At 44.1% G+C, this 17,165-nt stretch overlaps 1 protein-coding gene across 1 annotated transcript in view; it reads right to left on the bottom strand.

The window, feature by feature from the left end:
* Positions 1-486: 486 nt before the first annotated feature.
* Positions 487-17,165, bottom strand: part of LOC104274130 (protein tweety homolog 3-like) — a gene marked incomplete at its 5' end in the record, with an annotated part of 33,747 nt that continues 17,068 nt past the window's right edge. The window contains 7 exon segments of the mRNA XM_009869670.1: positions 487-558; positions 8,274-8,349; positions 9,276-9,452; positions 11,478-11,614; positions 12,301-12,393; positions 12,511-12,603; positions 13,883-13,938. Of these exon segments, the coding sequence (XP_009867972.1) occupies positions 487-558; positions 8,274-8,349; positions 9,276-9,452; positions 11,478-11,614; positions 12,301-12,393; positions 12,511-12,603; positions 13,883-13,938 (704 nt within the window).

Below are 17,165 nucleotides of genomic sequence, written 5' to 3'. Positions count from 1 at the left end.
CTCCTGGAGCACCAGCTACAGGCACTGAGCCTCCGCTTCTTCAGTGTTTGACAGACTGCTGATCCCACTGCAGAAGTGAAGAAGATCTACCACCATCTTTCACTGAGCCCCTCTGGGGAACAGAAGGGGAAAAAAAGGGGGCAGAAGGTGTTCACCAACTTTTTCTGACAGGCTACACTAACAAGCTGGCGCCCAGGCAGGTGGACCTGGTTTCTTGCCTGGGTGCTCTCAGCTGCTTGCCTGCCCATGCTTGCTCTCTCTCACACATCAGGTACAAGGCGAAGGCTTAAATTCAAACGGGGCTTCCGCTCCGGTGGGCAAGTACCAGGTTGGAGGGATGGTCTGGAGAAAGAGAAGGGGCTGCACTAGATTTTGGGCAGAACAGCAGGATTGTTCTACGAGGACAGCACAGGGGCACAGCAGTTGGCACATTGTTTAGTCTGACTGCACATGTTGGTTTTGTTTTTTTGCTTTTGCTTTTTTGTTTTAATGCACACTGCCAGCATCTGGACGAGGTTGGTTGGTGGCGAGGTATTTGGCTCTCATGCTGGAGGTGTACTGGAGGAAGACAAGACAAGAAAACAAAACAAGCAGAACAGAAAAGTAAGTCAGAATGACTAACGTAAACACGGAACCGCAGATTACGACCACCTCCCAGCATAAAATGGTCTGTATTTACAGCAAGCATATCAAGGAGCTGCTGGCTCAGTCTGACAAGGAAAGTTTCACAAGTCACTGCATAGTCCACTCATGGTAACACACAGTTGGCCTCCTGCAAGGATGCCGGCTGGGTCAGTGCAGATGGGCTAATCATTTATCCAAGCTCTCTACAGAGAAGGAAATCCCATAGTCATTGAGTCGAAATATGCCACAGTGCACTTGGGAGAAAAAAAGAAATGGAAATGATGCAGATGTAAAAATCCACCTCAAACCTTCAGGCCCTCTTGGTCATGTTATTGCTTTTCAACCATGCCAGAAAAGGTGGCTGAAAAGAAAACAGGCACGCTCTGCACTTTTACATTGCAGTTTACAGCAACGAGGGCATCAGAGGACTGCATGCATCACAGATGGGCAGTTTGAAAGGGAAGTGTGGAAGAATGAACCTCTGAATAATTTATACCCAAGAAAGAACAGACCCTGTCAGGCTGGAAACAGGCTGCCATCAAACAAGATATTAGCTAACAGTTATCAGATGGTTAATAATCCACTGTGGCTTGGGATCCAACCTGCATGCCGTGCAGTAGTAGGCAAGACTCCAGCTTGGGGGCAAGAAGAGAAAGTCAGAAAGATGAGAGGTTGTTTTGGTTTGGGGGTTTTGTTTTCTCTTACTTCTTTTTGATTCTAAGCAAGGTAATCCAAAACAGCTCCCAGAAGCTACTGAGGTAACATATGCCATTCAGCTTTGAATAACAAGCTGAAAAGCATGTAAATAATACCCAGCAGTAAGAACAAAAGACTTTGCCTCTTTATGCCAATGTGCTCAATGCCTTCATCATGACCACATTACTGCTTCTGGGATTCTGCTACCCTGATACTAATAACCAAGCAACGAGGACAGACATTTTATTCCTCTTTTTACACCAGCTGAAGCTTGAATAATTCTATAATATCCACATCTTACTTCCCAAGAGAGCTCTTCAGCATACTAACTTTTTATCACCTTTAAAACTGAACCACATAAAATAGCCAGTGAAGCTGGCAAAGAGACAACTGAAAGGCAGTGGCACACCAGGAGGTATGATTTATCTTGCTCACTGGGAAAGAACGTTATCAGGCATCTTTAGGCTCTCAAAAGCTCAGCTGTCCAAAGGGGTTTTCAGAAAATTAACAGTATTTTATCAATTTTCCTTCAAAGACCAACCCAGGCTGAGCCTCTGCACAATAGAAGAGAGAAACTACTCCTTTAGCAGAGCTGACCCCATTGGCATAAGATGAAGACACCTGTGGCTTATTTGCACATTCATCTTTTAGTGTCTCCCATAATTGGAAAGCTTGGTGCAGAACATGGATCTTTATATAAAACTCTGGCCCAGAAACAGCATCTATATTTAGAAGACAAAGGGTACATCTTGTTCTTTCTCTTTATAAGATGTATTTTTTGTCAGTGAGAAGGAAAAAGGTAGAAAATAAGAAGCTGAGCCAGTTTAAGGACTATGTTCTATACAGTTTATTAAATGTGATTACTGTTTCAGAAATAAAGCTTAGAGCATTATTAAAATATATGAGACTAAGCCAACAGGCTCAGAGAGGCTTAGAAGCCAAAGAACTTTCTCATAGAATAAGTAGGGCATGTTTCAGGTAGTGCAATGCTGAAATTAGCAGCCAAACATCACACTAAGAAGAGGGTCTTAGAAGGCAAAATGCTTATAATTGCTTGTTTTCCACTTGTATTCTGTATGGTGACATGATAGGAGATGAGTATGAACTTCCAGGTGCTAAAGTTTTGGAAGAAGTATTAGGAAAAAAATCTCAGATCATAGGAGGTTACTGTGCATCTTCCTGGACAAGTCATACAGGTTCAGCACACAACATGCAAGGTCAACTTTTTTGGGGGCATTAAAATCAAGAAGGGCCACACAATGAACTGCATTTCAAGGATGTACAAAGTACACCCATCACAGAGAGAGAAGTCGATAAGAATTCACTCCTTTCTCCACCAAGAAAACACCCCACAGTTGTTAAGTGTCACTAAAAAAACGTAATCAGAACATGGGATTTGGACAGTTAAGCAGAGGACATTTTACATTCAAACCTACCTGCAATCCACCACAAGGAAAAAAAAAATCAAGACTCAAAGAGTAGTCAGAGTTAGGGCTGATGTTCTCTCCTTAACTGAGGACTTTTGCACCTTTGTACCTTTTCCAATTACAGTTTGAACCAGTTACTCCTTCAGTAAAAGTGTATTTTTAATGACCATGATAAGTATGATTAAAACTTGGCAGCAGAGACCTAACACTTCACCAGCACAGCTCTATCAGCGTGCACTGGATCTTCACGCACTGCATTAGACTCCATGCATGAGAACGCTTTGCTCCACGTGCTGTTGACAGTAGCCCCTCATCCAAGTCCTTCAGTGCATCCTCTGCTAGAAGTGGAAGAAAGATGCTGTGGAATACACACATCCCAGTATCTGGACAGGCCAGTAGATGAAGATACACCAGCAGATACTCTCCAGTCACATGGATATGAAACTGAACTACATTAGCCATAGTTAAAATGACTAAGTCTTTAGCTCCTTCTGAAAGAAATTCTAAAAACTGAGCACAATTCAGAGCTGTGGCAGCCTTGGACTCTACTCGGAGGTAACCTGGATACAGTGTCTGACACAGCTGTAAGCTACACAGTTGCATTTAGTTTCCTTTAAAGAGGAGCTTTCATAGAAGGTTAAAGAACATGCACAATGCAATCATTCTTCCAGTACTCTCGCTGGAAGTACCCACGTGCCTATGCACCCTCATTTACCCTTTCAATAACAGTGCGGAGGACAAGTTGCAACCCATACCTTCACCACACTGTCAGCTACCCTAAAAAGAGTACCTAAAGGACGTCTTGTTACTGTTTTTCCTGGTGGCTTGTGCTATTCAACACAGCACACCTCTCAGTCTCTTACCAGTCCACTAGGGCAAACACAGCTGATTTCGCACAAGTATTTTATTAATTCCCAAAAGGAAGCCCAGCCAAAAAACAAACCTCTCCCCCTCACATTCGGCCTTGTTGAGGGTATAAACTTTCATAAGCATGGTTTGCCAGCACATACTAGTTAGGCGCTTAACACATATAGCCTGTGTACAAAAGAATCACTGGCTGCAAAAAAAAAAAAAAAAAAAAAAAAACAACAATCAGTTAATTTTGGAGACCATAAATTCTACCAACTCCTGCGAACTGTGCACAGCATGAGTACTTACATCTAGCTGAGCTATCCAGGAAGATCACTTACTATATGAAACCATGACTCCTCAGTACAAACCATTTACTATTTGTGGTTAAAAACCCCACTCATATCTCTTCAGCTACCCTGACTTTGATTTCCTGCCAGAGCTATTCAGGTAATCCAATAAACACCAAAGCTTCTGGATTCAAGTTCTTAAAGGTTGATCCACCTCTCAGATAGCTAGAGCACAGTAAACACACAGGGGTTGGTATCATTATGTATGGGAGGTACAAGATGCAAGGAAACAGCCAATTCCAGCCTGTGGGTTCTGAATTCAAAGGGACTTAAGCTTTTCAAATCAAAAGAAGAGAGCTTCTGTTTGTTTTGTTTGTTTTTGAAGTCTTGGGAAGAATGTAACGCCTTTTTCTTAGCCCTGCAGACAGCCACAGTAAACTCTGGGTGTGACCTTTGGTAAACAGAAGACAGTACAGACTGAGATCAGGTCATGCCTCAGTCCAGAGGAGGTAAGTCCAGAACAGAGACACTAGAATTCCCCCCCACACAAGTAGTATCTCATTTCATGGAACAGACCCATCTTACATCACTACAATATCACCTGCAGGAATAAAAAAAAAAAAAAAAAAAAAAACCACATAAAAATCACCATAAGTTGATGCCTAAGAGCAGTCTTCTCAAGACTTGAGACTGAAGAAAGTGGTGACCCTTTCAAAGGTGCCAGCCCCATGCCTCAAGACAAATTTGTCTGTGTTCATGCACCAGGGCAGAGAGCATCAAGACACCCGATTCCGACAGCAACTTCCCAGCACGTCACAAGGCAGGCAGACAAACGGCAAGAGGCAGCAAGAATGCAGACCAAGCAGCAACATGACAGAAAGGAATCCAATGCAAGGCTGACAAAAGTCTCAACAAGAGCAGCAAGAAAGAAGGAACAGGAGCTTTATGGACACGTATTTCTGGGAAGAAAATGTAAGATGCGGGTCATTGACCGCATGAGCCAAAAGCAACAGGACCTCTGCTCCATCTGGAACCAAACACCTTCCAGTTACTGTGTGACTGTAGTTCCACTGAAGAAGCACTGTTCTTCTTACCAGGTGAGTTGCCTGGCAGCTCTAATTATACCCTATATTCAACCAAGCTACAAAATTACAAGGTCTAATAGAGATGACCAATTCCTTCTGTAGGCACATGGCTGCATCATGGGCCACTGTGAGGGAAGAAACACTTGCGGTCTTGGGGAGCATCAGCAACTACAGCCCATTAGGAATTCAGGCACTGAAATGGTTCTAGGAGGACCCTGTTCACAGAGCCTGTGGGACATGGATGGGATGATTTGGACACACAGAGAACAAACAAAACGGTAAAAGGTTTTGAAACAGAATGAAACAGATCTTAGAGCTTATGTCTTGACCCTTAGGGCAGTGTTTGTTGTTTGTGTTTTTTTTTAAACTTGCTCCTTTCGGATTTTAAAATGCAAGGATAAAAGCTGCACATGGATCTACCAGGCAACAAAGTAACTCTTCATGACAGGCCATCACTACTAGCCAGGATCATAGAATGATCTTTCAATAAATTCAAAATCCTACTAAGAAGCTAAAAAAACCTGTGGCAGGTAAGTATTGGGGGTTTCAGGCACATGCTGTTATGACCAGTCAAGACAAATGGAACAGCAGTAGGGTTCAAGGGAAGCCAAAAGCTGACTTAAGACAACTAGTCCTGACTGAAAAGCTGCTAGATCGGTTCTCTTTACTTCTAGAGAATGGCTTCTTGTGATGAAAGAACTATTCTGCATTTGAAGTGCTAGGTTAGTTCTACATTCCAGCAGCGCTCGGTACTAAGTGTTCAAATGGTTCTCAAGTCTGGACTCTGAGTTGAAGCTGCTGTGAGTTAGCTTTTGGGTACCTACAATGTGCACCAGAAGCCTTTACGATGTTGATACTGCTCCTTGAGTCTGCACCAGCGCAAAAACTGATTTCAATTTTAACCCTTGGCAGGAGGGAATGGGGTGGGAGGTGCAGAGGGAAGGAATGTGAAGAAATAAAAGGCACTGGCCTGGGATAAACAGTGCAGGGATGAAGGGAGTGGTTGGGAGTGGAAAAGGGGTTGAGCAAGAAGGACCTTTTTTCCAGTACCTGTTCCATTTGCGGGCGCTGTTACCAGTATGTCCGTGCACTGTCCGAGGGCTTAAGCTGCCAGCTCATATGGCTGCTACTGTCCATGGCAGCCAAATACAACTGTGATGACGCAAGAAAGAGAGAGAAAAAGAGAGTGCAGCCTCAACGTGCATGAAAAACACAGTGCAAGCAAGTGAAACGCTGTGGTGTGTGTCAGCGACAAGGTGGGCTCTACAACCCTAAGGGAATAGCCCTGTGGCAAGAAGGAGAAAACAGAAGGAATGAGAGAGGGGAAAAAAACAAACAAACAAACAAAAAGCCAGGAAAGTAACGGACAAACAATGCAGCAGGATCATCACATCTTAGTTTTCACCATCAGTTCACAGAAAGCTAAATGGAATATATCAGCTCTGTCCACTCACTGGACACAACCTACCTGGATGGTTACCCCTCTCTATTCCCTCCCCCCAAAAGAGGCAGATGTGCATTGGCATCCCCTTCTCCTCACTCTCCTCCCGCATATGATTTGTTAGGAAAAGTTACAATTTTTTCTGCCTCAGTATGTTTTCAGCCAGCTGCTATGGAGAACTGCAAACACACACACACAAAATCGCAGAAAAGCTCCTTTCCCATGCCAATATGAGAGAGGCAGTATTTTCCTTCTTTCCACTGCTCATCTACTACGCCCCTCCAGAAAATGCATGTATCCTATAGACTGTTCCTCGTCTCCTCTAGGAGAAGCTCCCCTTGTCTATAGGGGCAGCACTGCACTCTCCTCCTCCCTCAGCTCCTGCACTTCCCTACAGCCATACTGACAGGTGCCAAGTCAAGTTACTCTGAAAAAAAATAATAAAATAAATCTCATCTTTATCTACTCTCAGAAAGCAGCCTAAGGCACCAGGACTCAGATCCCCCTGCTCAGGGTATCAACGCAAACAGTTACTGAAGAACCAGGGAAGTTTTTGCATGTCTAAAGCCCCCGTGGAAAGGAGTGTGCTTTCTCTGAAGCAGAAGAGCTGTACAGGGCAAGGGGAAGCAGGACCTACAGACACTGAACGAACACATGCCTCGGCAGTACCAGAGGGCCAGTGCCCTTCTTACACCGGGAAACGCCAGCAGAAAAGCACTTGCCACACTGTACTGTGTGCAGCACATCAGCTCTTCTCCCGAGGACCATCTCGTTGCTGAGAGCAGATAGTGCTACCAGAGCTTGCGACCGGAGTATCACCAGGGATCAGGAAAAACTCTTTGTGAAGGTTGAAAGAGGTCTGGACAAGTACAGAGACAAGGATCAACTCTCCACTTTTCCACTTTCTCTACAGCAAGATAAACTGGTCCTTTTGAAGTGAAAACATGAATGTGATGTCCTCTTTTCCACCACAACTCCTGCTCCTTCATCCTCCAACCTCCTCTTCCTCCCCTTCCCACGAATTTGACCCACGCACCAGACAATGTATTTTCTTTACCTACACCTGAAGACTGGTTGATCATTAAGCATGCTACTACTCATCTTCTGCAATCACACCAACAAGTTAGTGAGCACTGCAATGGCACGTTCTCCAAGTTCTGGTGTAAGTAAGGCTTACACAATCCAGTGAAGGAGGGCAATAGTCATCTAGTTCTTACACAGACATGAAGGCAAGCCCATGTTTTATCCTGCATAAAGAAATGGCTATCGGGCCACTCCAAATGCCAAAACCTTCCATGAAAGTTTTTGTGTGGTTTTTTTTGTTTTGTTTTCCTCCATAGGAAATTAAATACAAAAATAGATTCTAAAGAAAGTAAAACAGTTGTGAAAGAAAGATTAAAGAAAAAAATCTGAACAAAAAAAAAAATACAGGTTTCACCCTACCATCTCTTTAGGGCATATTAAGGAGAGAGGTTCAGCAATAACTCTGAATTTACCATTTTAATAAGTCTCTTTTTAAACTTGAGGAACTGATGCCACAGACAGCAAGTACACTGCATGCAAGTGAATCATTACGCACCAAGATACTCATGCACTTCAGTGGTGGCAGGACTGGGCCCATAGGATTACCAGTGTTAACAGATTGAATTTTATTCTTCTTATGTGCTATGTCCAAAATAGCATAGCAGGGTTTTATTCTCCATGGCAGGTGAGACATGACTTGTGTATTCAAATTGCTGCCATTTATGGGCCAGATCCTGTGTTTGGCTGCACAGTCAGCTCCCTTGAGATTATATAGGAGTGGCAAATGTATATTCCCCAAAGTTGCTGAAGCAGAGAGGAGCAGTAAAGAGAGACTTACTGAGGGAGGTGGGGACTCCCGGCCAATGAGCGGGGTATTCTCGCAACGGGGGTTCTGGAAATTTGCATTCTGGCTCCTAGGAAAGGAAGACACACATGGTAACAGGGGCACTTGCCATGCTTCTCTGAGGAAGGTCTCTGATGGTGACACGGGATAGAGCACATGTACCCCCAGAACTACCGCAGCAGGCCAGTTTCCCCCAAAGCTTTCTTACAGGCTAGGTGGATCCCCTTTTTCAGACAAGGGCACAAAACTAGCCTTATTTTCCTCATATCAAGCACTATCTTTACACTCTTACTCAGAAGGGCCCACACTGAATCATGTCAAGTGATTTAAAAATAGATCTGCGTAAAATATGCCTCACTGCAGCATCAGAACTGTCAAGCTGCAGAAATGAAGATAAAATGAGGACACAGTCTAGGGGGAAGAACAAAATTATGTGGCAGCCCAAAAAAGATGGGTGCTGAAGGTAGTCCAAGTGTGATCAGGGTTAGGCACTTTGGGAGAAAGCTCTGAAGATCCCACCTGGACTAGGTAGCTGCAGATCACAATAGATGTCACAGCTGACTGCAAATAACATGTAAGGACAGAGCCTGCAGGTTTTGTCTTGGCTCTCAGTCTCTCAGGAGGTTTAGAATCTTCTGGCACGGCTGCTCTGTCTGATGAATTAAGTCTTCTGGTGATCAGAATCATTGGATAATTAGGAGCCCAGACAACACTTTCCTACCTCTTTTCACAGATTTCTAAATCCTGTGGGACAAAACTGTTCACATTTTTGAGTACGCTCTCTAACTCAACTCTTTCTACTGCAGCACTTCAATGCTATCCCCTTCTCCCATTAGATGCCAATGAGAAAACGCTTTTTTGAAACTTTGGACAAAATCCTTCATCACCTGCTACTGCTTGGTCAAAAATGCCAGTCTCACAGCACTTGGCAACAACATAAATCAGAGCAAAGGAACCTGGACAAGCTGCAATACAGCTTCTTGCCGGGATACTCACATGTACTCCGTGACGGGAGCATTGCTGACTGTGTGTGCTGCTGCTGGAATGCTGGTCTCACTGCCATAACTACTCCCACAGCTATAGAGGCTGGGCATGTGCACTCTGTAAAGATTATCGTGTGTTTGTCTACTCCCTTGAGCAGCTGATTCTTCTTCCCCATCATCATCTGAGCTTCTGCAAGAAGGAGAAAAAGTTCCTCCTAGAACCCTACAATTACCCCACGTGTGGGGTTTGCAGGAAACCATGGTAATCCTAGGAACCTCCCAACCATCTTCCACACCTCCACATTTATACCCGTTTGGGATGCCTTAGGGTGGCAGTGTCAAACACAGCCTACACCAAAGTGACTCAGACCTCCCACAGACACCATCTGGACTTTAACACTGCGTGATCCCCCCTACAGCCTCCCTACGGTCTTCTCTCTGGGCTTGGCAGACAGCAGTTCTGCAGCTACCCAGTCACACAACCAAAGAATGGACACACATCCTGAAATACACAGCACTTAAAAAAGCCAAAACAAAACAACACACCAAAAAAACAAAACAGAGAGGTGCAGTGAGGATGTAGTGCCATGCAGCCCACAGAAAGCATCCTTCAACTACAATCTGTGTCCTTCCATTTCTTGTAGTCATGTCCAAAGAGCTTACGAGGCTAAGTCTCTGTAGACTTCTTTCAAGTCCCATTCTGGTTACAAAGGGTCTGCTTCAGCTTCTAGCAAAATCTCAGAAGTCTTTACAGAGACTAAGTCACAACACTTACGTCTAAAGGCTTTAATCTCTCAGAATGCCAGGATATTAAAACAATTCTAGTACAGAGTGGAGCTGATCGCCAGCTAGTTCCTTCCACTTGTCCCGTACTATTCTCTTGTCCCGCCTATAGAATATACACCTCTACTTTATCTTCCTAATTATGGGATGAAGCACCAAGGTCTGAAATACATTTTAGTGGCGCTTGACAAAGAGAGTGAAAGGCTCCACAAGAAGCACTTCATTGCTGGAGGAGACAACATGGACATCACTAGAATATCCCAACCATCACCTGCATCTTCTGTACCACACGGTGGCACTGAAGATTTATTCAGGGAAGTGCAGCCTGCACAGTCTCTTACAGGCAATGAAGTATGACATCCTCCACCTCCCAGAGGGAGGCAGAGGAAGGAATGGTGCTCCAGGGAATGCAAGAGGGAATCTGTCAGCTCACAGCAGCAGCCTGAGCCTGCTGGGGCTAACAGGGCTGGCAGCACCCAAGATACCACTGTGCAAACCTTTGTCCTTCAAAGGGGCAGACCACCATTCTCTTCTTGGTCATGTCACTGCAGCTGCCTGTGGAAGAGGGTAAGGAAACCAGCCATTTTCCTAAGTGTTATTCTGACACGTTTCCCCAAGGCTTTCTCTGCAGGCACTGCAGGACTGGCGGACTCTGGCTTCCTGCTATTGTTCAGGATGTTCCATTTTACTTTGAACCTTGTGCCTGGGCTTAGACCACAAAAAAATCACGTTTCAGGACGATGGAAGAGAATCTGCTGCACAGTCTATTGCTCTTCTGCAAGAACAGAAAATCTCACAGCTATTTTAATAGCTGCATGTGGTGCAGCAGCCAGTCGGTGAAGCAAAGGTTTGCTCAAGACTTATTGATCAGTCTGGTTATCATTGTAAATATTAGTTTCAAACCAACTCTTTTGTTAGATGGCTGCCACCAATTTGCAAGTATGTCATCTGCCCATGCTACTGCCAGCAAGATAGTTCCCAGTTTCTGCTAGCAAGTTAGTCATCCCAGTGTCAGCAAAGGCAAAAAGGCAAGTGTGAACTGCTTCTCATGCCAGTTCTCTTCCCCGTACTAGGAGATATGCCTCAGAGCAATGTAACAGAATAGGTATTCTACAGAGATGGCACACAGTTCAAGCATTACCTCTCTCTGCAGCTATAATCATTCATCTCTGACTTGACTCAGAGCCCCACTGTACCAAATGCTCTGTATACAGAGTATTGCAGTGCAATAAGGTTCAGATGTAAATATTAACCACAGCCAGAGCAAAAGCCAATCATTTTTTTTCTGCTGGACCTGTGCTTACAAAGCCTCATCCTTCACACTCCTGGGACTGTATGGGAAAGCTCCATATGCTCATGGGCATAAATCCAATAACCAGTCTTCATTAAGGAAAAGCTCTACAATGCTACAGGATCTAAACCCTCTCTATACCTCTTTTGCTGCCAAGTGTGTGGGACGCTGCACACAATGGAACTGAACATGAGAGCTGTCACAAAGGAGAAGAGAACCAAGTAGATGAGGCCTTCCACTCCGTCATAGCAGAAGCCCGTCAAAGCCTGGACATAATCCTGGAGAGAGAAATGAGCAGAGTTTCATGGTCACTGTAGAGTTAACATGGAGGTGTAATTCAAAAGCCCTTCCCCTGGACTACATTCTCTGAACAACTAAAGAGATTGTATTCCCTTTTCTGGAGCATATTTCTCCATTAATTTCAGCGACCTCAGGTGCTTTTCAAAACTCATCTAGTCCTTTTTTCATCTCACAAACCCCAGCTTGGATTTAGATGTGGAAGTATTTTCAACCCCACATAATAAGGCTTTAAGAGAAAGAAAAGGAACAGAAAAAAAGCCAAAGCATTCTTATCCACCCAACTTAAGACAGCACGTTTTCTCACCTCCCTCACTATGTACCACTGCCCAAGAACATGAGCATGGACTGTCTGTTTCTCCACCTTCAGAGACACAGTTAGTTAGGCCACGCTGTACTGCAGCTATAAGGCATTCCACTCCAGGGGAAATGCAACATGGGAAGGCCTTAGGACTGCAGCTTATAGATGTATGAAGGTCTTCCCATGTTGATCTCTAAACAGCAAGTTAACTTGATCCAAATTCCCATTCTCCTTTCTGCTGCAGTCAATCAGTAAAAACTGTTGTAAAGTGTTTTGGCACATCAGAGATCTGAGATAATCAGTATGCTACAGGCTCTGCATCTCCCTTGTTCTTTCTTAGCTCAGGGCCGGTTACTGAGTACTCACCAAATGCAGACTCCGGCAGTCTACTAGAGCTGTCAGTTGCTGCAAGTTGATCTCTGTTGAATTTAAAACCTCCTGGACCCGAGTAAGATACTCCTGTAAGAAACAATCCAGCGATTACTGCAAGGAAATGGCTCAGAAGCTGATCTTGGGCTTTGTCCAAGGGTAAGAGAAATCAGAAAGCACAAGGAGAGCAAACTTGAGGAGACTTACCTTGGAGGTGGGGTGCTCTTTGCTTGCTGACCTCATGAGTTCCACAACATCATCCTGCATTTCTACCAGAGCCTTGTGGCTTCCTGACAGCTTCTGCTCAACACAAAACATGCAATACTTCAGCAATTCAGATCACATGCACGAACAGAACTCCTGGAAAAAGACTTGAATCCTACTTCTCAAATATTGAAGCATCATTTGTAGGATTGGTACAAGTTAAGGATGCCTCAGTCAACGTGTGCAGCTGTTATAGGATTAAGTTTGATTTTTACCAACCTGGAAGAAGTACAGACAGAAAGAAGAGTGGAAGGGAACAACTAAAAAGAAAAACCCACAATCAAACAACCTACACAAAACACATACACCAAAAACCCCCCCCCATACATACAACTGGGGCCAGCTCAAGGACAGAAAGGAGAAAGAAAAGACACACAGCACTAATGTTCTCATCACAGACGCAGCTTGGTTTTTCTACTAAATCAGACGGCCAAGAAAGACTTAATGTGAACATTACAAGTTGTTTGTATTAGGGTGCAGCCTTCACATCCCATTAAAGCATCCGTGGGAATTTCTCATGCAATAGCATGTCAGAGAGTATTCAGAGCAACCAGAAATGCAACAGATGGCAACGGTGCATCATACCACAGCTTGAAGAGTTCTTACCCCACCCTTGAAAACAGAGGAAGACAAGACTTAAAAAAATCCTCAGTATAAACGGTGATGCAGCTGGTGTCTGCTGAACAGTGGGTGGTGTGGGTTCATTCTGGCCTCTGATACATAAGGCAAAGTTTGGGATGGGCCCAGGCGCTGTTCTTCCGCCCTCACACAAAAGAATAATGACTCACATTTATACTTTAGGATACAAACTGTTCGATATCCAAGGGATTCAAGAGGCATACATTGAGACTCACTCCCTCACCCACAGAAGTGGCTGCACTTTGGGAGTGGAGAGTTGCCACCGTGTAACCCAAAAGAACTTGCAAGATGAGATTCAAGGCAGGAAGCACATCGTTTCCCACCCTGGCATTAATTGTGGGTGCTCTATCTCCATGCCGCTGCTCTTAGAAGAATGCCACCTAAACAGAGGTACCATGAAAAAAGCCATGGTCCTCATCACATCACATATCCTCCTAAGAGAGCATCCTGGACCTGAAGCTACACAAGTAGCAATGAAGGTAGAAAAAAAATTACTAAATTACAGTGCCACCTCAGTGCACAGCTGAAAAGTAGCTACCAAAGCTTTACCAGCAGGTGAAATCCTCTCTAAAACTAACACCTTGCAGCTTGCTGCACGCTGACTTCAAAACCATAGAACCTATACCGTGGCAGGATCCTGAGAAGGGGTGAAAGGAGGGAGGATGCTTAAACTCACCTGCTGGAATGGGTTTGGGTATCCAGCACTACACGTAATATAATAGCGGAGAGTATCTACAGAGATAAAAGAAGAGAGAGTCATGCAAGATACACTGTTCCATCTTTGCAGTATTTTACAATATCCACAAGGGAGGTGTTAAGTTCTGAAAGCAATACACAAAATGAAAATACAATATAAATGGAATCACTTCCCTCTCTCCATGTACGATTACAGTGCATGGATGGCAGTAGTGAAAGGGATTTAAGCTGTTTTTGAAGAGAAAAGATTTAATTCTTTTGAACAGTGAAAGATAATGAGGCTGCCCTGCTTAAATAGTTAGATGAAACACCCAATAAGTTTTATTCAGGAGTCAGGACTATGCACTTATCCATTGCATAGACATAAGACAAGATCTCAACTGAGAATAAATCCAACTGGATGTTTAATTTCTGCAACTTCCAAGTATCAGAATACTATTCTATGGTCACTGAAAGCAACCACTGATAGTTGCCTAGGGCACATAGTAAAGAGACAACTTTCAGCCAGTTCAGTTCAACAGCCACAAAGCCACAAAGTATTGGCACAGGAAAGGCAGTAGCAGTGATATAAATACAGTCTGCTATCAAAACTACCTGTGGAAGCACACTGTTGGGCCAAAAAGAGGTACATACACACATGTGCTACTACATAATGCTGAATATACTGCTCCCTAAATGGACAAAAGTTCAAGCATTTAAAAGAAAAAAGGGCAAAAAAGGACCATCTTTACAACTGAAAATTCCTGTCATGCTCAGGGAGACTAGTTTTAGGCAACGCTCTGTAGAAGAATGTAGGAATATTCTCCCAATTAAAGAAAACCGTAACTTTCAGTAATACAATTTCCTAAAAATAATACCACTTTCAAAGCAAGCGATTAAATGGATGGAAGACAAGATCTTGTGTTTCTGACACCTATTAGGGATGAACAAATAAACAGCAGTCTGTTTTCTGATGGATGTCACTTGCACAATTAGATTTTAATTAGACTAACTGTAAGGGTGCATCTTTCTTTTGACTTATGCAAAAAAGCTATTTTTGGTGTTGAGTCAATGCTGCAGACTTGATCTGGATAGAAAGCTTCTACTATGTATTAGGATAACAGCAACATGTCATCTATTCAAGGGACCTCAGATTACTTGTTTGTAACATCCCAGAAGTTATTCTTAACACTGAGAAGCTCTGCGAGTAATCACAGCACAGTGAAGACAAACTTCCAGATAAGACTGTTACAGTGCTCTGCTAGTAGCATCATTTATTTCCAGGCTTGAACACACAGTTTTCCTTCCTCCTCATTCAGATGTGTATGAAACCAGCCTGGTGCCCTTGTGAGCCTTCCATAATACTACACACCAACTGGCAGCACACGCAAGTTACAAATATCAGTCTTTCCTCTGCCAATCTTAATAATGCTATTGAGGGAGGGAGCTCTGAAGACTTGATCATCCGAGTACTTTTAGATTATTTCTCAAACATTTACAGTTCCTTTCCAGATGAATGGGAACACACTAGCTCAGCAAAATCAAGGGTGACATTGACTTAATAAAGCCTACAAAAGCCCCAAAACACACATACACTTTGCATACTGCCACCCCCACCCTTGCATCCTTTTCTCCATTCTCTTTAATCTTCTGTCTGTGATTTTCAGTAATGGATATTCCAGGCTGAAAAGCTGTTCTAATCAGTCCTAGTCCGGAAATGAGCAAAAGGCACAACCACAAGCGAGTGGAGACATGAAGGAAGCAGACCTGACTGTATCTTGACTCTGCCGTGCTTTCCATAAATATTGAATGCACCTTTGGGCAAGCCAACACGCTGGAGACCGAGCGGTACAACACAGACTGTCAGCTCCCGCACGCTGGCAATGCAACCTGACAGCTGTTATTTATAATTCATTAGCCTACTTTGGGGCAGCTCCTGCCAGCTGCTCCATCTCCCCCCCACCAACTCCTTCTCTGGGGTGACTTACACTGCCCCAGTCAAGCCTCTAAACAGCAATTAGCAAAACCTGGGCAGAGAGGAGAGCAGCAAGAGCTACTTCACGTGCTTCACTTTGGGCAGAGCACACAAACAACTGTCCACAACTACTGAGACAGGGAAAGGACTGCTCCTCTCAAACACCATGCTCGATGGCCACAGAAAAATGGATTAAAGTGCACCTGTGCCACGACAACAGCAGAGCAACAGCAATCCACAGCATCACCCATGACCTAAGGGATCTGGGATCTTGTCCCCTATTTATGTTAAGCCAACAAACCACTGGAAGTTTCTCTTAGATTCCCATATTGGTATCAAGTTTATATCACCTGTCTAAGTGCATTAAGTTGCATGACCTACTGCTAATACATAGCTCTAGAAATGTTTCTTAAGGGCCTTCTGGATCGTCCCTGGTGGGCAGATGACGGATGAGAGTTCCTGATATCATCACAGTTTGCAGCTTGTAAGCTCAGGATAAAGATTGCCAGTTACAGGTGAAGCAATACAGTGAAATAAGTGCTTCCCTTGCTTCATCCCACAAGGCAGGATCAACAAGGCTTCACTGTGGCAGAACTGGCTTTGCAGCTGACAAATGTGACACTCTGTACACAAAATGCGTTCTCCAAAATGGCAAAGCCAGCGGGAGCAGCTTTCCCCTGCACTGAACCCAGTGTGCTCATAGCTGTTGTGCCTTAAAGCTAAAGCTACAAAAGGCAGTGAAGCTGCCTTAAAGAGATCTCGTGCTACAAAGCATGGAAATTAAGATGAACGTGGCCCCTGACCCTGTATCATCACGCTGGGAAAGAGAAAAGGGCAGGAGGCACCTTCACCAGCTTCAAACCTGGTGCAGGCAATCTGGTACACCACCAAATCTCGCGTTTCTGTCCAGAAAACAGCTATAACCACCCATAATTTGCACTCTGTTAACAGCTCCAGGCACTTTCTTCTATAATTAACTTTCCGGTGCATTTTTCCCTCACAGAAAATTCCTGAAGGTTGGGTTTGATTTTTGAAGCTGGCCTTTAGGCAACCTAATTTATAGAAGAAGGGTTAGGCAAGGGTCACAGCTGCAGCTGCCTGTGCCTGCAGTTGCTAGCAGCAATCCTCCTGACCCACTCTATTGATACATAGGCAGTGTGGAAGCAGAAGGCAAGGAAGGGAACTACCCAAAATGCTTTATTTTAGCAAAGTCTGGTTTTCCTAGAAAGGAAAGTAGAACTGCCTACTAAAGACCGCTTCATCTGCTAGAACTGCTTATGGCTTCTGCAACCATGGAAACTTACTATTC

Source organism: Apaloderma vittatum, unplaced genomic scaffold (genome assembly GCF_000703405.1).
Source record: "Apaloderma vittatum isolate BGI_N311 unplaced genomic scaffold, ASM70340v1 scaffold20495, whole genome shotgun sequence".
NCBI classification, from domain to species: Eukaryota; Metazoa; Chordata; class Aves; order Trogoniformes; family Trogonidae; genus Apaloderma; species Apaloderma vittatum.
The sequence above is the reverse complement of the archived record's forward strand: the minus strand, read 5'-3'. Positions and strand labels throughout refer to the sequence as shown.